Source organism: Schistocerca gregaria, chromosome 2, assembly GCF_023897955.1.
Source record: "Schistocerca gregaria isolate iqSchGreg1 chromosome 2, iqSchGreg1.2, whole genome shotgun sequence".
Taxonomy (NCBI): Eukaryota; Metazoa; Arthropoda; class Insecta; order Orthoptera; family Acrididae; genus Schistocerca; species Schistocerca gregaria.
Window position 1 is genome coordinate 359,409,444 of NC_064921.1, and position 23,004 is coordinate 359,432,447.

Consider the following 23,004-nt stretch of genomic DNA (forward strand, 5'->3'; position numbering starts at 1 on the left):
CTTCTTGTCGTTAGTGTTTTCCATATGATCCTTTCTTCACCGATTCTGCGAAGCGTCCTTCTACCTTATCTTCTCAGTCCACCAAATTTTCAACATCCCACCATATATCGGATTTTCAAACGCTTCGATTCTCTTCTTTCCCGGTGTTCCCACAGTCCATGATTCATTACCATACAATGTTGTGCTGATGTACATTTTCAGAAATGATTCTTCAAATTAAGATCTACGTTTGAGACCAATAGACTTCTATTGGTGAGGAATGCCTTGTCTGCCTGTGCTAGTGGGCTTCTTACATTCTCCTTGCTTTGTCCATCATGTGTTATTTTGCTTCCAAGATAACGGAACTCCTCGCCTCCGTTTACTCCGTAGTCACCAGCTTTGTTATGCTTATCGTTAATTTCCTCTACTCCTCGTTACTTTTCGTGTTTCTTCCGTCTACTATCAATCCGCAATGTGTGCTTAATTAACTGTTCGTTCCATTCAAGAAGTTGTTTAATTCTTCTCCCTCTCACTGAGTAGAGCAAGGTCACCTTTTACCCTCAATTTTAATGCCAGTCTTGCAACTTTATTTTGTTCTCGCCTTTGTGTCATAGATGTGGCGGTGCTATTGTATTCTAACGGCTCTTTCCAGAGCACACCGAGGTCTAGGGCAACCGCACAGACGGAGGCATGTTAGGGCAGTGTCCACAGCGGGTCAGTTGTAGCATCATTCGCAATACATCAGTTAACCATCACTCACTGGAGGCTTTGTAGCCCACATATGATCAAGCCATTGACAAATAGCATTTTGACTTGCTCTGTTTGATAGCTGCCATGGAATAACCGCAATGACAGACTGATAATTGCATTTCATCAATATATAGCACATGCGTGAATAGCAACGGCGATGTCTACGAGCGCAAACGCAAAAATAGCATCGAGAAAATTCAGCCAGATGCAGTTAGTAGTCTGCGACTCCGCCGGAGACTGTCGAAGACCAATGTAATCAGTTGTTTTGCGGACAGTGGAAGAGTGCTACAGATGTTACCAAAATGATTATGAGTATCGAAGAGTAGCTGGTGTGCTCACGATTGGAGATACTTTTTATTAGAGGACTACATGGGAATGGCAGCTTTCAGACAATTAGTACGTAGCCTATCTGGAGAAGAGGAAAATGTCCACTATTCTTGCGTAAATAGTTTATAATGTAGATAATCCATCCCCTATCCATGTGTCTTCCAGAAACATCGCATAATGAGTGCACGGTTTCGAGGAGTATAATCTGAAGCGCTGCAGGTTACGTCGATACCCTCCCACCACTTTACCAAATTACAGGGCTATATTGGACATTGTGATTAGGAACAATTACAATGGGGCAGGACAGTTCCCGTAGACAAATTACATTTCACTGCAGTGAGTGGACCCAGAATGACGTAGTGAGAACTGTCATCATGTCAGCATGCTCAGAAGATACTGGAAGCTGACAATTGCTCAGAACATGTTGACTCCGTCGCAGGAGATATAGCGATGAATGCGAGACCTCCAGTCGACACTTAGAGTGAGGTCCACATGGCGAAACACTGTCCTCGCAATTGGGAGGACGACGCTTAAAATTCCCATTCAGCAATCCAGATCCACGATATTGCAGTGCCTGTGTTGTTAAAAGGAATGATGCAATGCTCCTTCGGACATGCATGACAGCGAAAGAACATCACATCGCTCCTCTTAACAACTCTGGCACTGTAATATCGTACTTATCAGCCGATACTAGGCAGCGACTTCCCCTCACTTGTAGGAGATCTACATAGTGTGTGTAAGAGTACAGGTTGTGACACAGGAACGACGACTTATGGGAGTTTGGGTCTCGCCGTAGGCCGTGCACGTATAACCAAAGTCGACCGAGGTTCGATTCCCGGTTCGGAACAACTTTTGTGATGTCGTTCCTATTCGCAACTGCGAATGTATTTCCTGTAATCCAGATTTAGATTTTTTCTTCCTTCCCAAATTAGCTTAAAACAAATGCTGGTACCTTAAAAGACGAAAAAAGTGATTTATCTCCCTGTCTGTACCTAAAACGAGATTTTGTTCAGTCCCTAGCAACCTCTAAGTTCCTTCTTTCAACCGATTTTCCACATCACAGTTGGTCACAGGAAAACAGCATTTTATCGATACAACATATATTCAACGTTGGGCCACGGATCCAGTTTCATAGACAGATTTTAACTCAAGCTATAGTCCATACCAGCGCGACACTGGTGACAGAGAGAACGCCTTGCGAATCGAGTGTCCTTCGTACTGACGTGACTTGAATATCGAAAAGCACGTGGAAGCCGCCGTCGGCCTCGTGTCGCGCAGCGGGTGCCACCATCTGGCTTTCCTAGCGGCTGAAAGTTCGGACCGTGCTCGTCAGGACTACAATCCACACAGACACAGATTGCGATGGCTCTGAGTGTGGCTCTGTGTTTTCTATGCTCCTGTGTTTTATACAGATTGACTGTGTGCTCTCAGCTAAACCAGGTTAGACAATTCAACAGTTGCTCCAATAGTTTTTTATCAAATGTTTGAGCGAAGCGAAATCAAGACTCCTCAGAAACTACATAATGAATTTTTGTACGACTTTACACAGTCAAACAAAGAGTGGAAAACTGACAAATGGGATATCAAATTGACCAGCGTGAGATCTGATTTTGCAAAGAAGGATTTAATTGGTTGAAAGGTGACGGAGTAATTAAGAAAAACCTAATAAGGAATTGTAGGAAAAATTTTGTGCCCCAAATTTTCGTAGCTAAACGTAGAGTGTGAAATCTAGACATGAGGAATCAAACTGACCAACATTTATTTTAAAAGCAAATATTTATTGCTACAAAATAATCAAGGTGGCCGACCGCGGTGGTCTCGCGGTTCTAGGCGCGCAGTCCGGAACCGTGCGACTGCTACGGTCGCAGGTTCGAATCCTGCCTCGGGCATGGATGTGTGTGATGTACTTAGGTTAGTTAGGTTTAAGTAGTTCTAAGTTCTAGGGGACTGATGACCACAGCAGTTGAGTCCCATAGTGCTCAGAGCCATTTAATCAAGGTGTTTTATAAAAATTAATTAGTAGGTTGAGGGAAAATTACACAATTGACTTTGTCTGAATTTTCATAGCCAAACAAACAGTGCGAAGGAACAAATGGGTAATCAAACTGACCAGCGTGAAGTCTAGATTTGCAAAAGAAATTAGTAATTACAGACAAAACTGAAATATTTCACGAACAGCTACTATCTATGTAAATGAAGTGTAAAAATTTAATATCTTCAAGGCCTAGCTATTTTACGCATAAAAACTTACATTAGTGTCATACTTAGATTTCAAAAAATTGGTGAATTTTTTTATAAGAAAGGCCCAATATTTCGTAAAAAGATTTGTCTAAAAGTGAGAAAATAAAAGAGGTTACAGGAACATTTGACGCACCAAAGAAGGATGCTCGAAATTTTGTTGAGTAAATGGAGTGCTGACTGAGAATTTAACTTAGAATCTTAGAATTTTAATGAGTGCTAGAGGATATATGTCTAGTGAATTCTGTAAGCCGTGAAGTCTGCTCTTGTGTGGCTTTGAGATACTGTTGCTATGTGAAGTCAAGAGGTAAAATTTTTACCAGTTGGGATAATATTGCTGTACATGACTTCCAGCAACATTCAAAAGCGTGTCAGATGTTCCTGTAATCTATTTTATTTCTTACTTTTAGACAAATCATTCCATAAAATATTTGAAAGTTTTCTTTTCTTCGTTAATGACTCTGAATGAGAAGGCTTGCTAAACAATGTGTATCGATGTGAAGAAGCGTCGAGTGTCTAAAGCATAGATTCTAAATTTCTCTTTAATTCCTGCACGCATTGTTCATCAGTAATCGTCATATCAACTTCCGAGAGAAACTAGCCCCTGTCCATTCAAGAATATTCTTCTAATTATGTATTCATGTCATGAAGTAAAGGCAGAGTGCTTGGATACTGCTGCAAGCAGCTACATCAATAGTTTGCCGACAACGGCTGGCAATGACAGTGGCCTTAAAATCGTGAGTGGATAATTTTCGTCCTCGGAGGTAGTTACACCAAACGTTTTCTGAATATAAAGCCACGTCATGTAAGAAATAACAGTCAATGACGTTTAGACCACAAAAGCAATGGTCTTCGTCTGGGTATACAGCCAGAAAACTTTTATCTTCATCATAAGACAGATTTTTCATTTTTTTAAAACACACAAGCATAATGTGATCTTTATAAAGGCTGACAACTACATTAAACGAGACTTGCTTCTTCTTTTTACGTCGTGAATGAGTCACACACTAAGAAGAATTTCTGGCCGCTCACGCCTTCCTTTATATGAAGGATGAACTGGAACTCCGCTGACAAAGTTTCGGAGCTATTCCGGGATACTGGCTGAGTTTTTTGGTATTAGAGTCCTATGGTATGCGGTGGTTCATTGCAGAGTAATGGCATATCATTTAACTCCATTTACCTTTGTTTCCATATTGCATCGAAAAATTGCAATGAAATTATGTGCACACACTGTAAACGTCGACGGTGGGCTTTATGTGTCTTATTTGGAAACGAACCTGCCGCGTCTATTTCATATATCTTCTGTTGATAAGAGAAATGCCTACTTTACTTTTCATTCTCAAGTTTACGTTCAGTAGTGATCAGTTTTTTCTCTCATTTGTTGTTCCGCTTGCGTTAGTTCTACGTTAATATTCGCTGTACACTCTGGCGTGATCATGGGGGTCAAAATTTTGTACAATACGTGTAAGGGAACAGTTCAGCATTTGTTACTTACTGTACTGGCCTCTGACAGAACAAATTGAATTCACAGTGATGAAAGTGTACTTCTTTTGTCTCATGGTTGTTGTATTACTGCGTATTTTCTGCAATACGTTTTGGTGGTTGCGTATTACAGGCATTACTACTGCTCTGAAGGCATTTTGACATAAACGTAATAGGAATAAAAACTCGAATAAATCATGATTACATTATTGCTGTTAACGGATTTTAAAAGGGCAGCATGGCCATCACGTACTGTAACAATTGTATGCTTATAAAATTCGGTGTTGCAATGTCATTATCAAGCCGAGTAATTGTGGTTCAGCACAGGCCAAAACTTTAAAAAAATCTTTTGACGTGTAGTGAACTACTGCACTTGGTGATGGCCACGAGACGAAATTCTAACAATAGGCTTGATGAAGAAGCTGATTTTTATACTCAAAAGCTGTCATCTACGCCACATCTACATGGGTACTTTGCAAATCACAATTAAGTACGTGACAAAGGGTTCATCGAACCACCTTCACAATAATTCTCAGTTATTCCAGTCTCGGACAGCGCGTGTTAAAAACTAACACCTGCATCTTTACGTGTGAGCTCTGATTTCCCTTATTTTGTTATGATGATCGTCTCTCCCTATGTAGGTCGGCGTCAAAAAAATATTTTCAAATTGAGAAGAGAAAGTTGGTGACTGAAATTTCGTGAGAAGATTCCGCCACAACGAAAAGCGCCTTTGTTTTAATGTTGATTACCCCAAACCCTGTATCGTTTCAGTGACACTCGCTCCTCTATTTTGCGACGATACAAAACGTGATGCTTTTCTTTGAACTTTCTCGATGTACTCTCTTAATCCTATCTGGTAAGGATCCCAGATCGCGCAGCAGTACTACAAAAGAGGATGGACAAGCGTAGTGTAGGCAGTCTCTTTAGCAGATATCTAACATTTTCTAAGTGTACTGCCAATAAAATGCAGTATTTGGTTTCCATTCCCCACAACATTTGTCCTTTCCAGTTTAAGTGTATCGTAATTGTAATTCGTAGGTATGTAGTTGAATCTAGGGCCTTTAGATTTGACTGCTTTATCGTGTAACAGAAGTTTAACGCATTCCTTTTAGCACTCGTGTAGATGACCTCACACTTTTCGCCATTTAGCATCAACTGCCTATTTTCGCACCATACAGATATCTTTTTCTAAATCGTTTTGCAATTTCTTTTGTGATCTTCTGATGACTTTACACACGAAAAACAACAGCATCATCTGCATACAACTTAAGATGGACGTCGAGATTGTCTCCTAAATCATTTATATAGATAAGTGTTTATAACACTACGCCAGAAATCACTTCTGTTTTACTCGATGGCTTTTCGTCAGTTATTTCTAACTGTGACCTCACTGAAAGAAAATCAGGAATCCAGTCACTTAACTGAGACGATATTCCGTAAGAATGGAATTTCACTACAAGCCACTTGCGTGGTACAGTGTCGAAAGCCTTCTGTAAATCTAGAAATGCCTTGTTGATAGTACTCAACACTTCACGTGTGTAAAGAGCCAAGATCTGTTTCACAAGAATGATGTTTTCTAAAACCGTTTTGACTTTGTGTCAATAGACCGTTCTCTTCGAGGTAATTCATACGCCCGTGATGTCCCAGCTACAAAAAGCTATTCCGTCCCAAGCCACCGGAGTCCACAGGTTCGTTACAGCAAACTATCCCTGAACACTTGCTACCCCTTTTCGTTGGAGTTTGGGTCCAGGCGGCACTGTTTTATGAGCCACTAGCGCTAGGTTGGTTGTTAACTGTATGTGTGGTGTGTGTGTGTGGAGCAGGGCCGACATGACGACTTACCGCATCGACGTGGGCCTGCGGCTGCCCAGCATAGAGACGACGGGCCGGTACGACGTGTCGGGCAACATCCTGCTGTTCCCCGTGCGCAGCCGCGGCGAGTTCTGGGCCGGCTTCTGTGAGTACACCACGGCCGCGCCAGCCCTCTCACAGGTAACACAGGCGGTGGCGGGCGCACCCGCTGTCTACTAAACGCATGCCCTCCTCACTTCTCTGTTAGCCTGCCGCACGAGGTAAGCATAAATCCCGTACTCATCACCTGTCTTCTTACTCATAACGGAAACGATTTCGCCAAGTGAGTCTGCGAACATTATGGATTTTTGGATACAAAGTCGTCTCCGCCGCTTTATATATTTACACACTGATATCGACTGCAATCATCATATTACCTTAGAAGTTAGAACTCGTAAAACAAAGTCCAGCAGTGTTGCTTGTCAAACATAGGTTTTCTAACAATTGGTACTGTTTTATGAATGATAATTTCTACTGGATCTGATAACGACTCCTCAAACGTCGTAGTAACTGCACATATACGAGCCGTGTTATTTTAAGTAAGTACCGTTTTGAAATTCAAATTTTATTTCTACATGAATGCGTGTTCCTTAATCTACGCACTGACGCCATTACAGTCTGATTCTTCCTTGTTTCCGTTACTGAGTGTTTAAGATTGAAACGTCCCCTTATATATATCAGTTCATGACATCCAGTCTTACGAATTTACTCTCTCTGATGGACACACGTCCAGATCATCCCCTCTCAAAACTCCGTCATTTCTCCTCCCACATCCACCACTGCTGGCGGCTCACCTCCAACTGCGCAACGCTACTCGCTGTTAACAGCCAACAGCCCAAAACTAGAATAGCAAACAACAATGCAAACCAGCCACAGACCGCGCACAGCACAGCCAGTGACTTTCATACAGAGCGCAACGTGGCGTTACCAATAAAAAAACCTAAAGAGCCTACTTACAAGATGCCTTCGATAATCGTGAGTCCCGCCGACTGAAGTACGGGCTGTTATACTATTTCTTAGTGCTAAAGGCCTAAAAGCGATCGATATTCATCGTAAGATCTGTACAGTTTACGGAGAAAACATTATGAATGATGGAACGGTGAGAAAGTGGGTGAGAGCATTTAAAGATTGCCGCACAAATGTGCATGATGAACAACGGAGTGGGCGTCCTTCGGTGGTTAATTAAAGTTTGGTGCAGGAAGTGGACAATAAGGTGAGGGAAAACAGATGCTCTACGATTTCCTCCTTGTGGGATGACTTTCCTAATGTTTCTCGTAGTGTTTTGTATGGCATTGTGACCGAGCCCTTGAATTCCCGAAAATTGTGCGCACGTTTTGCTGCAAGACAATGCCCGTCCGCATGTGGCGAATCAGACCAAAGATCTCATCACATCTTTTCGATGGGAAACTCTAGATCATCCTCCGTACAGCCCCGATCTTGCGCCCAGTGACTACCATCTGTTCCTGCACTTTAGGAGGCACCTGGGCGGTCAGCGTCTTCAAGACGATGACGAAGTCAAAACAGTGGTGATGCAGTGGTTAACAAGTAAGGCGACAGACTTCTGTGAGGAGTGTATTCAAAAAATGGTACAACGCTATGGAAAGTGCCTCAATATTGACGGAAATTATGTAGAAAAGTATATTAAGGTACAGGCTTTCACGTAAAAATAAAATTATTGAGATCCCTTAGCACGACTTTTTTTTAAATTTCAAAACGGTACTTACTTAAAAAAACACGCCTCGTATTAAGTGATCAAGACAGCTTCGTTCAAAAAAAATCTCCTCATTTCTGAGGTTTCAATGTATGTAAACCGTAAAAAATTAATGACCACTGTACGTGTCTGGAAGGAAACTAGACTGATCATTTACAACGGATGATTATAATCAAAGTGCAGCTACTAAGTAGGTAATCGTAATGTAATTATCATACGGAGTTGAATGTTGGTAGATATTCTGATGCGTTAATGAGGAACCCATTTATGTTTGAAAAAAATTAGTTCCAGGTTTGGCCACTCGGTGCAACTCTGGCGCTGTGAATGCAAAAAAGACGTATTCAAATGTTTTCATATGTAATGGATTAGAAACGGGACTTGCACAGAAACGGTCAAACAAGTGAGAAAATCATAATGTTGATTTTATTATTAACCGACGCTTACACAGTTTGTTCATTATGAACACTGGAGACGTCAACGTGCTGCTACATCCGTAAAACGACGTGATCGACAGTTGCTCGCAGGAGTTCCGGTGAAATCTGAGTAACGTATTCCTGTATACTGGCATCCAGATCAGAAAGAGACCGACCGTGTCCATAGTGAGCTTGTTTCAACATATACCCAGACTTAAAAGTTACATGAATTCAGATGAGGTGATCTTGCAGACAATGCATCTGAAAAGCCTCTGGAGATACACCTTTGTTGATGGTTGCATTAAGCAGATATTTCACTGGACGAGCGACATCTTGCATGAAAAGAGTGGTTTCCACACAGCTGCGCACTTCGAAAGCAGGAATTATACCAGACAGGCTCTCTAGGTACATTCACTTAAAAGAAGAATGGATCGAGAAATAACGTGCTTGTGAATCCACATCACACAATCACACATGGCGAGTGCAATAGTTCTTCGTGCACAGCGTGCGTTTTAACAGTATCTCAAAATTGGTAGTTCTGTGTATTCACTACAACCTGTGGTGTAAAATGTGCCTCGTCACTCCATAGAATATTGCCTCCCACATGTCATCAACTACCATCCGTGCCAGAAACCGATGAGCAAATTCAGAACGTTACTGCAGATCACGAGGTTCCAGTTGCTGCTCCGTCTGGCTCTTGTGCGGGTACCTGTGAAAAATAGTCCATAAAACTTTCTGCGCCGTTGACCTTAATGTGGACAATTCACGTGACACTGCACGAGCACTAGGATTACCTGGGGCACGTGCTGCGTGGTCAGTTACAGCAACAACCATCTCGTCAATAATTGCCACCGGGAGATGACGCCTTCCTGTCACACCAAGCTCACCCCTGTTTTCCAATTTCATTATCATCTTCTTTAAACCATTTAGTGACTTCGGGCTTCTCCTCAGACCCTTCGCTGGGTGAGATTCTCTTAGCGCAAGGTTGTTATCGCTGCCGTTCATGTAAAACAGTTTCACTAACAGCGCATGGTCTCTCTCTTCTCGATAGCCACACTGGTCCCTCACACTACGGCTTCTCAGATGACAGGTGGATGTCATACAGTGTACAACGCCAGACTGGCATCTAGTGATCACAATTGGCATTAACGTATTTTTTCAGCTTAAATCGGTCTCGCATTGACACATTAGCATATCTATCAAGTTTCTTTGCCATACAATAATTACAACCCACGCTTTACCCCTCTGAGTAGTTATTCTTTAATTGTAGTCATCCGGTAGTGTTCTGGTTTGTCACTAGTCTGCTTGTGCCCCATAGATGTGATTGCTAGCTACAGTGATCGAAATGGACGAAAGACGGGACAGAGTTGAGCTTGAAACAGCAGTAATTTTATGCATGAAATTATAGGCAATCGATAATGTATCTATGAAACTGAAATCAAGAGTAAATGACTGGGGTACTAAAACTGAAGTCAGATAGATACAGGGAGTAAGAGAGAAAGTAAGAAAAGAGAAACTTATGAAATTTTACAAAACACCGTTTCTCCCAGTTTCACTGTATGAAGTCGAAACCGAAATAACAAGAAAAAAGGAGTCGATAACAGAGTATGGAAATGAGATTTCTAAGACATGTAGCAGAATAGACAAAACAATATCGAAAACGAAATAAGTATACACCGTGTCCCAGGAGGAAGGTCAGTAATCAGGGATATGACACCGATCATGCGAAGCAAAAAAGTCTAGTAAACATGGGCTCTAAACCGCATTCTTTAAGAGTTATTAGCACTTCTTGTACTGTACAGTCCTTGCTTTCCATATTTTGGGAGGAGGTAATTTGGATCCAAACAAGAAAAAATTGTCCAGTTAACATAGGCTCTAAGAAGCACATCTTAAAAGTGTGTTTCACAGTAGCGAAGATGAAGGAATGCTCATAGCTCTTAAATTATGTATTTTAGAGCGTGTGTCTACTGGACTTCTTTACTTCGAAAGGTCACTCCTGTCCGTTCCTGAATATTACATATCTGAATACTGACCATTCCTCCTGGGGCACCCTGTATACAGTGTAAAGTTGGCAATACCTGCAAAACCACCCAGCGTTAATCTCTGGTTTTTGTTTCTAGTGCTATCCTTAGTTTCCCCGTTGTGCGCAATAGTGGTTCTGCGGCTGTAGCTGTTGTGGTTTCGGAGATACGCTCTTTTAGAGTGGTCGTCATCATATAGTGCTTCTCACCAGGATATCTTCTATTTCGCATCAGGTATTTTTCGAGGGAAACATTGAGATTGTTCTACAAAGTTCTCGAGCGTTTAAGAATATTCTCTAAAGTTAACGAATATTGTCAAATGTCATAAAATATTTTCGAATATTTTAGAATACAACTTGGAAAAGGTAAATATCGCAACGATCCTCAACCCATGAGTTCTATAATGTTGTAAACACAGGAACAGCTTATCAAAAAATATATGCACTTGTAAAGAAAAACTATATAAATGAAGAACAATTTTACCATCAATAAATGACGTAGTTCAACAAACAAACCACCGGATACAGAATGTGATACCAGAGGAAGAAAAAAATGTTTAAATTCATTGTTGCAATGCTGAACCAAGAAGAATACATAGAACTCGTAAATTCGCTCACTGCTCTAAACAGTATCTTAGAAGCGGAAACTTTAATCGGAAAACCCTCATAAATGGCAGGTTAGTATTCTTACAATGGTTTCCACTCATTTCAGCTAACGATTCTGCTTTAGAGGACTCCAGTTTCCTCTGAGATTACCGTGTGGCAGTCAGTAAAGCACAAAGACAATCATACCAGTGTAATGAAGTGAATTTAAATGAATTGTGTTTCTCGCACGGACAGCTATACCTAGTGTGTGCGCTTATTGGATTACAGCAAAAATTTTTCGTTTTTATCCCCCGAATCAAAACACTCGATGTAGTATAACACAATATGCTTTCAATAAATTAGAGACTATACAAATGAGATGATTAATTGCATCGTTTTCCAGTTCAAAGAATAAACGGAAAAATAGATCAAGTAGAGCGGGTACAGAGAGGAGAAATATTAATATCTCTAAATGAAAATAATAGAAGTGAGACCTGATAGTCAATGGAAGGCAGGATTCGGTTACGATTGTGGAAGGGGCAGTAATCAGTTAGTATTGGTTGCCTTTTACAGTTACACACAATTTATTTTAAATCAGTAATTCCAGACTCAACAATAAATAAAAAATACCACACGTAATTAATGAAGGAATAAACAAGTATAAATAATAGTGTTTTCAGTGAGTTACTATTTAGCAAATCGAGGTACAGTGGCTTTATATCAGTATCAGAATGAGAGATGAAGGATGGAGCCTTGACCATAAAGGAACAGCAGACAAAGATTAGATTGTTTAGCACACCTTATCGAGAAAGCTGGTATTCATAGGTCCGTATAGAAAAAAACATTAGCCCGGAGTAGGAGAAATGGAGGTCAGCATCGAAGCATTCCAATAGCTAACGGCGCAGGTAACATTTGGTTGCTTACCAAACGTCCTCAATATTCATCTGAAAAAAAAAGTGGCGTTCCTAAAAATTAAGTCATGTAATCTCTGACTTCTTGTTAACGGACAATTACATCTGTGTAAACCGCTTCACTGAGCATTAATCACTTAAAAAATTAACCTAAGGTAGTTTCAGCCATTTTTATGACATTTATTGTTATGCTGTTGGAAAGGAAGCTAATGAAAAAAAACTTTATTTTCAGATGACATTGCAGCAGTTGTGAGGGTGTTTGGCAAAGAGGTTGCAACCGACGGGGAGAAATTCATGCGCATAGACAAGCTGCTCGTTGACTTCAACTTGTCAAAGAGCAGATTTCGTATCAAGGATTTCCTCAACACTGGCAATGTTCTCGGTAAGCATTATGGAGAAAATAACCAAATTTTTAACACGATTTTCTTTTCATGGGTCAGGTTTGTCTTTCTTACAATATCGATATAACTTGTGAAACTTATTGACTTTTGGTGAGGGCTTGATGGAAAACAACAGAATAACACATACAAAAGTTGATATGAACCTAAAAGTTAAGAGTCGGTGTAACTAAGAACAAAGCAGGTAACTTATATTGTAAAACAAGTCTTAACGCTATATTCTTCTTACGATTGTTTTATTCCTGGCAAACTCCAATTTGAATAACATCAGAAAAGAACACCCTGTGGCGGGCAGATATGCATGTTATAAATCAAGTAACGCGAAAAGTATATAAGTTGTTCACGAAAACCTAATTTTTCTGTAATTAGTTACTAATGATCATGTACAAAGTTTTCAGATAAGTTATTGTAAACTTCCGAGACAAACAAAGAGAAAGCAGCTCGTCTTTTAAAGAGAAACATTTTTTTATTAATTGCATTATTTTCATTTATTACCTTTCTAAGCACAATTAGTTTATAGCGGATTAATAACATTTCATTCTTGAATCAGCCTACAGGTGTTGCTTTCGGCAGATGTCTTCTGTTTTTAAGATATATTTTCACTCACCCCCATCCTTGATGCTTCTCCTCCGTGATGGGTTCTATACAACACGATGAATGAACGTATGAATCAGTATAGTGGACGAAATGTTACTGTATTCTTTAGCAATTCACTGATGAGATATGAGCTAGTCCAGAACGATGAACATTTCATTTATTAGTAAGGTTCACATGTGCCACATATGTAAAGTTACTTTAATGTTTGTTTGAGAGAACTCTGTTTTTAAAATAAGACATGGATCATTCCTTAACTTTTAGTTTACCTGTTTCCCGTCCAATTAGATCTGTGTAATTAGTAATTCTGTGTACAAAACAGCACGGAAATATTCGCCTCGTGGGCTACAACTTCACCGTTTCGCTCCCTTATTTCGAGGTAGGTTATCCCTATGTCACTGTGAGAGAGAATTGCTTTTGTAACATGTCTGCCCTGGAGCTGACGTCTTACATACTTTCCTCCTTCTACGTAAGCGTAGGCGAGGCCCAATCAGGTTAACAAATTAGTATACAGCGTCCATGGAAAGACTTTTAGCCTGGGCGACACTGCACTTTCCGTAGCCTACGTCGTTAAAGCTTTGTCACGAAAACATATTGCCTGTTTCAGGTAACATAGTTGACTTGGAGTTCCGCTGTTCTATACTGTGGTTCACTGTCGTGCTGCGAGTTTTGTAGCAACTGTAGTTAGCAGAAACATCGTAGGTTCTCATCGAAGTAGCCATATCCGACGTGACCATCGTTATCAGTTACGTAACGGTCGTCGCTATAATTATACTAACCATTGTTTGTCAACACAGACAACCCACTCACTAAAGCCGATTTCTCTGAAACAGTGTTCTCAGAAATAGCTCTACCGATATCAAAAACTCTGATAAAGAAGAAGTGGTGTCCGCGGTGTCAGAAGCTTCGAATGACAAAAACAACTTGTCCCCGTAGTGTTGACGCGAGGCCATGCTAAGATCCAGGCAGATCACTAAATATATTATAAAGGGAAGTCCTTGTGAGACACTGCATTTTTTGTTCTCAAGACCCAGCTACGTTTGGTTACTGCTGACTAGCGCTACAGGTTTATTTATCCTGCTGCATTACATTATAGTTCTTCCGATAATATAGTAACTTGTTTTCTTTGTGGAAATAAATAATTTTTAATCAGAAAAATCCGCTCTTACTGCCATTCAATTTTTTTAAATGCAGTGCTGTAGGTAACAGCCGTCTCTGTCGTTCGGTATTGTTATTGTGTTTACCTAGATAATGTGCCTTCTTAAGGGATATCATTTCCGCCTGTTATCCAAATAAATGTTAAAATGTTTCGGCACATTTGTGCTATCGTTACTGAGTATTCTTTATTGAGTTCTCACACTTCTCAATTTTTCTACGTTATTGGATAGCGCAGGACCCTCTTCGGACTACTGGATGTTGGTATCTCGACACAGTTAGTGGAGAAATATCCTTTCTCAGCTGCGTACTCATCTGTCGTTGAGGTGCACGCACAAACACCATATACAATCTGCGGAAGTTCGTTTACAGTGTTACTGTTTTGATTATTGCTTTTGTATGCTTCTCTACATCTACTACACTCCTGGAAATTGAAATAAGAACACAGTGAATTCATTGTCCCAGGAAGGGGAAACTTTATTGACACATTCCTAGGGTCAGATACATCACATGATCACACTGACAGAACCACAGGCACATACACACAGGCAACAGAGCATGCACAATGTCGGCACTAGTACAGTGTATATCCACCTTTCGCAGCAATGCAGGCTGCTATTCTCCCATGGAGACGATCGTAGAGATGCTGGATGTAGTCCTGTGGAACGGCTTGCCATGCCATTTCCACCTGGCGCCTCAGTTGGAACAGCGTTCGTGCTGGACGTGCAGACCGCGTGAGACGACGCTTCATCCAGTCCCAAACATGCACAATGGGGGACAGATCCGGAGATCTTGCTGGCCAGGGTAGTTGACTTACACCTTCTAGAGCACGTTGGGAGGCACGGGATACATGCGGACGGGCATTGTCCTGTTGGAACAGCAAGTTCCCTTGCCGGTCTAGGAATGGTAGAACGATGGGTTCGATGACGGTTTGGATGTACCGTGCACTATTCAGTGTCCCCTCGACGATCACTAGAGTTGTACGGCCAGTGTAGAAGATCGCTCCCCACACCATGATGCCGGGTGTTGGCCCTGTGTGCCTCGGTCGTATGCAGTCCTAATTGTGGCGCTCACCTGCACGGTGCCAAACACGCATACGACCATCATTGGCACCAAGGCAGAAGCGACTCTCATCGCTGAAGACGACACGTCTCCATCCGTCCCTCCATTCACGCCTGTCGCGACACCACTGGAGGCGGGCTGCACGATGTTGGGGCGTGAGCGGAAGAGCAACAGTGTCTCTAATTTGCTGGGAAGTGGCGGTGCGGTCCCCTATGGCACTGCGTAGGATCCTACGGTCTTGGCGTGCATCCGTGCGTCGCTGCGGTCCGGTCCCAGGTCGACGGGCACGTGCACCTTCCGCCGACCACTGGCGACAACATCGATGTACTGTGGAGACCTCACGCCCCACGTGTTGAGCAATTCGGCGGTACGTCCACCCGGCCTCCCGCATGCCCACTATACGCCCTCGCTCAAAGTACGTCAACTGCACATACGGTTCACGTCCACGCTGTCGCGGCATGCTACCAGTGTTAAAGACTGCGATTGAGCTCCGTATGCCACTGCAAACTGGCTGACACTGACGGCGGCGGTGCACAAATGCTGCGCAGCTAGCGCCATTCGACGGGCAACACCTCGGTTCCTGGTGTGTCCGCTGTGCCGTGCGTGTGATCATTGCCTGTACAGCCCTCTCGAGTGTCCGGAGCAAGTATGGTGGGTCTGACACACCGGTGTCAATGTGTTCTTTTTTCGATTTCCAGGAGTGTATATTGCATTCTAGTGACAGTCGACAAGAGCCATGTATACAGGGTGTCTCACAATTCATGTTACACACTTCTAGAGGTTGTAGAGGGGACTTATCAGATCAAGTTTTACATAGGAAGCCTTGTCCGGAAACGTGATCCAACAACGCTACAGACTGTCAAAGTTATAGGCGCCCGCTCCTGTTAGTGTGTGTTAATACAGGGTGATTCTCTGATGATGTTACAAACTATCTGGGACGATGGAGAAGGATAGATATATCAATTTGAGGAAGGGTTGCTGTACCGGAAACGAACGAGTCGATGGTTATAAGCGAAAACCGTTCTGATATCTCTGACAGTGGAATATATGTACTGATACTGTTCTTGCTAATACTATAGGATAGGGACCTTTCAGATGTGGTAACATGGACCAAAAGAAGACAAAACTCTAGTAAACATGGGCTCTAGGACGCATATCTGCGGAACTATGAGCACTCGTTCATCTTCGCTACAATGGAACACACGTCTGTATTGAACAAGTGTTCGTAGCTCTTAAAGTATGCTTTTTAGAGCCCTTGTTTTACCCAAATATGTCTGTTGCAAGAGCATCAAAACCAAAGGATGAATAATTCCTTGGCATGTTCTGATGGTAGTAATTAACAAATCAAGTTACATTTTTATTAACATGGCTGAACCACTTCGAACTTGCCTTTGGAGGCCACACATTTTTCAGGTATTGGGAGATATGTTATACAGGGTTGCAATTTTTCACCGTTTGTTTCTGTTTTTTTCTGTTAAAGTAACAGATGAACCATTTGCAAAAACAGTAAGCCATTGCATTAGGAGAAGAATGGATTGAGACGATCAAATATGGAGATGATCAGCAGTGTTCACAGGACCAGGCCAAAAACACTTTTTTACTTTGGAGAATGTTGTGAAAGCGAGGACTGTAAAAAAACTGAAGATGAATGTAGAAATCACCGAAGTACCGTAATAAAACGACAAATATGAGCATTTAATAAAGGTGTTATTAAAAGGATAGTCTTTGGAATAGAGAAAACGTTGTAGGTACCGATACTTAGAAAGTATGTTAGCGGAAAAATAAAAGAAAAGAGAGTAGCGGAAATGACTCTAATGAGGAAAATAATGTGAAACTTTGATTTCTCACGACGTATAAAAGTTCAAACAGCTTAGAGGAGTGTGGCTGGGTGACATCTGCGACAGGTGCACACCGTGTCATTTTCAGCGCACATCTACACTGACAGAGTCCTGTGCAAATAAATTTAATTCCTCAGTGTACAAGGCATATGCCAAAAGACACCACACACAATGCCGTAAACATTTGTTCTATGATGACCACAGTCCGAACTTATCTGACAGTGAATATTAATTTCCGATGGTTGAGTTAACATCGAATCTGTCCCTTTGTTTGATCAGGGAAAAAAGTAGGATTCAAAGCAAAAACTTAGGCAAAAACCTCCGTCTAAATAGAGAAATCAGAATTTAAACAAAATGTCCATCAAAATAGAGACCAAAGTTTCGTTTAATAATTTTTGGAGCCCTGTTATATCCCTGATCAAATAACAGAAGGAATGAGTTAATGCTACCTCTCATCCCCTCGCCCCTCCCCCCCCCCCCCCCCCCCACACACACACCAACCCTCACTGGTAATTAACACTTCGATTGTCTGTGCTGTCCGTTGACGGAACGCGAATAATTCGGTCGACTTCTGATTCCGTTATTTGATAGCGTACGATTTCTCCCGCTTTTAAATATAAAATCGCGTGTACTGAAGCGTCTGCCAGCATTCGTTGCATTGCACTGGGCACGTACTTTAAATAGCCATAAAAATGGCGGCATTTTAAGGAACTGTGAGGTTTACGTGGTCAGCAAACGAGGTGTTTAATATTCACTGTCGGTAACTTATGATTTGGTCATCTTTAGTTGTGTCGTAGCGCAAGTGTTTACGGTGTTGTGAGTGTTATCTTTCGGCATATGCCCTGCATAGCGAGGAGTTAAATTTATTTGCACCGCGCTGTCTCATTGTATTTGTGCGCTGATAATGACAGGGTGTGTACCTGTCAAAATATCAGCGGTTGTCGGTCACCCAGCTGAATTTCCGTAAGTTGTCTGAAAGAAGAAATATTTTTGGGTGGGTCAATTATCTTGTGACATTGTCCCGCAACGAAGAGAGGGAGAGGTAGAAAATAGTAGTATTGCATGACCGAAGAATTTAGCAGCATATTAAGGAAGAGGCACAAAATGTGGGACAGTAGAGATTGTCGACACCTATCGTAATACAAATCAACCAAAGAACCAAATAACGAAAAGACTTCCTTATATTAATTATTAAACTTGTTACTGCTAAACGTGGGTGACTGTATTCAATCGATGTTACTTTTACTGTTCAGTCTTAGTTGCCCACTTTTAATTGTATTACATATTTAGAATACTCAGGAACATCTTCAGGTCCAAGCAGATGATCAGCAATTGAAAGGAAAGCGTTTCTGAAGAAGAGAAATTTGTTAACATCGAATATAGATTTAAGTGTCAGGAAGTCGTTTCTGAAAGTATTTGTATGGAGTGTAGCGATGTATGGAAGTGAAACATGGACGATAGATAGTGTGGACAAGAAGAGAATAGAAGCTTTCGAACTGTGGTGTTACAGAAGAATGCTGAAGATTAGATGGGTAGGTCACATAACTAATGAGGAGGTATTGAATAGAAATGGGGAGAAGAGAAGTTTGTGGCACAACTTGACTGGAAGATGGGATAGATTGGTCGGATACGTTCTGAAGCATCAAGGGATCATCAATTTAGTACTGGAGCGCAGCGTGGACGGTAAAAATCGTAGAAGGAGACCAATAGATGAATACACTAAGCAGATTCAGAAGGATATGGGTTGCAGTAGTTACTCGGAGATTAAGAGGATTGCGCAGTATATAGTAGCATGGAAAGCTGCATCAAACTAATCTCTGGACTAAATACCACCACCACCACAACAACAACAACAAAGTAGCGAAACTCAAATTTTTATAAAACTAATTGGAATTTTATTCGCAACTGTATACCTAGTTCTTACTTGAACACTAAACAGATTTTTAGTACGTACGTGAACGCTACGAGGAAAAGATTAAGAAAGGGAGAAGAAGAACCAGAAAATTAAAGATACAGATTAGGGAAATAATTACTTTATTTTTCAATTTAACGATACAATGCTTCAGTACAAATTATATTTTTCGTAAATATCCTTTCAACATTCGCTAAATAATCCTGTTCGCTATGTCATGATCGTACAGTACGAAGAAAGAAAACGGAGAACAGCACGAAGGAAACCACCAGGCTCAACGTTCCCATCCCCTGAACGGATCACCAGCAACACTATCACAAGCCCTCACTTCGTGAGACACGGCGGGTGCTTTGGATGTTGATCCATGACGTTGGAGCAAAGTGTGATGACCATGAACTTTTCACCCCCCTTTCCTACAGTTTATTGGTGGTGAAAATTTTTTCCACCTCTAACCCATACGGACACAGACTCTGATTCATTTACTTTACGACGATTCCTTGTCCGAAGAACCTACGGCATTGTAGACATATAGTAATATGAACCGCGATCTCTGTTATACACTTCACATATCTGAAATGTACTATAACCAATAACTTCATGGCTGTTAAATGTCTCCAACCCTGATACAGTCTCCACTTTACCACCAAGAACTAGAGCCGACTTGCAAGTCGAGTGCCACCTCAAAGGCGTGCGTAAGCGACTTCTACGGAGACGGGTTGCTGGGGAAAAATAGGTCATTTATGTATCGGTACTTTACGTCATAATTGTGGATTGATGCTGTAGGGGAAGTTGAATCATATCACAAAGAGTAACAAAAATTTCGAACGTACCATTCCACGAAATTATGCTGAAAAGTAGTGCCTTCTAATTTTTTATGTGAAAACTCTTAAAGCATCTTAATATATAATTTTAATCCATGAAGGCTCGAACTCTACTTGCTGTAACATATAACTGACCACGCATAAAAACTGGTTGCCTTAGTAAAGTACCTACCACCTTTTTTGAATGATTATCTCTGTTCAAATGCAGAAATGATTGGGAATTGTCCTCTTTGAAATTCAAAAGGTAAAATAGTACCAGAATTAATCACATTTACACACGGAATCAAAATTCAATTTTTTCCAGCTAAAACGTGGCAATCAATGGCGTTATTATACAAACATTTAACATAGTATCTGGTTCCATTAATCATTGCTTCTCTTGTATTTTTATTTCTAATAATAAGAAACTGGTCTCTAGTTGGGAAAATGTGTTGGTCGTCAAGGTGACTATGCTGAGGAATGATTGTGTAGACATGAAGAATAAAGACGTAGAATGTTAACAGATTTTTGTTTATTCAATATGGTTTTTGAATTTTCACATAAAAAATTCGGAGGTATTATTTTTCAGCACGTGCTCGTGGGAAGCTACCTTCGAAGTTTTTGTTACTCTTTGCGATGTGCTTCAACTTCTCTTACAGCCTGAGTCCACAATTGTGGTGCAAAGCACCGTCACATAAATATCCTTTTTTTTTTCCTCCAGCAACCCGCCTCCGTAGCGGTCGCTTACGCATACCTCTGAAGAGGTACTCGTGTTGCAGACAGCCAGTTGGAAGCGTGGTGAAAAAAAATTCAATAACAGTACGGTGGGTGAGAAGCTCCTAATCGTCAAATTTGGAAAACGTCGTGAATCAACATCCAAAACTCTCAGCAACGTCTGATGAGGTGAGGGCTTGTGACAGTGTTGATGATCTGCCCATTGGACGGGGAGCACAAGACCGGTGGTCCCCTTGGCACTAGACGAGAGGAGTAGGCTATGTGCCGATGCTGTGTTTCACCCTGTCCCCCCCCTTTTTTTGTCATCGTACTCTTTGAACATGACACAGTGCTACGTAGATACCCCTGACAGACACTTGCACTCATAAGATAAACATCAGGTACAGCTCCTATATGTCGCATAGAAAGGGACCATTATCGGCAGAGGAAGAAAGCCAAAACACAAAACAATGGAAAATCCTGAATGGAGAAATTCTCTGCCAGGGTTTCGACTACCACTCGTCTTACCCTGAGATGGGAAATGTCCTGCCCACTATACTTCCTACTCTTCTTACACTGATATTCCGCCTTCCACCAGAGCTACACAACATACTCGTCCACCCCTACACAACCACTGCTCCCAGCCTCTTCCTCGTAGTTCATATCCCTGTAATAGAGATAGAGGCAAGACCTGTCCCATTCATCCTCCTATCACCACCTACTCCAATCCGATCACAAACATCACCTACCCAATCAAAGGCAGGGCAACCTGTGAAACCAGCTATGTGATCTACAAGCTAAGTGGCAACCACTGTGCTGCATTCTGTGTGGGTGTCACAACCAAACTGTCTTTTCACATGAATGGCCACTGACAAACTGTGAACAAGGAACAACTCGACCACACTGTTGCTGAACACACCGCCAAACACGACATACTTCAATTCAATTAATGCTTCACAGCATGTGCCATATGGATACTTCCCACCTACACCAGCTTCTCTGAATTGTGCAGGTGGGAAACCTCCCTGCAATATATCCTACGTTCCTGTAATCCTCCTGGCCTCAACCTTTATTAGTCACCCATCTAGCCCCTTCCCTGTTAACATTCCAGCACTACACAGTCCCCTGTTCCACCAACGCACTCAGTTTGTTTAATTCGCATTTTCCACTACCCCCCGCTCACCTCCCCCCTCCCTCCCCCCCCCCCCCCCCCCCCCACCACCACTCCTCCGCTCTCCGTCTATCCACTCGACTGTGCCTTCTAACATTCTGGATGGTGTCTGTTTGTTCTATATCGTGTCTCCCTACCACTTTCGCGCAACGACGCTCTGAGCATGTTTTTTAGGGAATTGACTATTTTGAACCTGGGACCTGTTGCTGGTAAGGAGACGCCAGACCACACATGACATGTAGAATTCAGAAGAGTTCAGTGAGACTAGCGAAGATATAACTAAATACTTAATGATTTCAGCGTCAGCTCCACTGCACTCCCTGTAAAAGAATCTTAATACTAACTAAATTTAGTGGAAGGGGTTCAAGGCTTTCCTATTTTTAGTTACCTGGTAAAATAACGTCGAGAAAGCAGTTGAGTTTACCATTGGAAATTTTATTCTATTTATAAAATATTGTTTATCAATTGCACTATTGATAAAAGAAGTGTTTTAATACAGGATGGTAAAAACCAACTGCGTTCAACAAAAATGTGAACGGATATTCCCTGAATGGGTTTCCAAGTTCTACAATGGATCGAAGGATGACCTATGCCATATCACATCTATAATCTAGGTTTAAATTAAGTTTCACAAAAGAGAAAAGTATCAAAATGGTCTACAGTGACCCTCAATTATATTTAATTACTTATCTAACATGTCGTAAATTACAGTGGCTGATGTGGCTTCTCAATAACTATATATCAGAAACATCGTCGCGTTTCAGATTTTTACTTCAAGTGGCAAATGTGAACACCATGAGCTTTAATTGACGATCGACACTAGTATTACGCAAAAAGGAGGTGTAACAGATGAGACTTCTGCAGTTCTGAGTGAAGCTTTATGCGCCGCTATGCGGCATCGCGTGCGTTCATTACCTTGTCGGTGTTGGTCAGGGGGCGGCGGCCGGCGCAGCAGCCATCCAGCTCGCCGTCTCGGAACTAACTAACCTCTCCTAACTTCTCCTTACTACCATTTACCGAAGTTGGTTAAAAAAAGCTATCTGGCTGTGTTTTCATCTGATCAATCAGGGTCTCAATGTTAACCTTAAGCTAC

General features: G+C 41.6%; 1 protein-coding gene across 1 annotated transcript in view; it reads left to right on the forward strand.

Annotated features, from left to right (window-relative positions):
• Positions 1-23,004, forward strand: part of LOC126337067 (circadian clock-controlled protein daywake-like) — a 111,312-nt gene that overhangs the window by 85,960 nt on the left and 2,348 nt on the right. The window contains exons 4-5 of the mRNA XM_050001397.1: positions 6,600-6,733; positions 12,500-12,649. Coding sequence (XP_049857354.1) covers positions 6,600-6,733; positions 12,500-12,649 — 284 coding nt within the window. The remainder of the gene's footprint in view (positions 1-6,599; positions 6,734-12,499; positions 12,650-23,004) is intronic.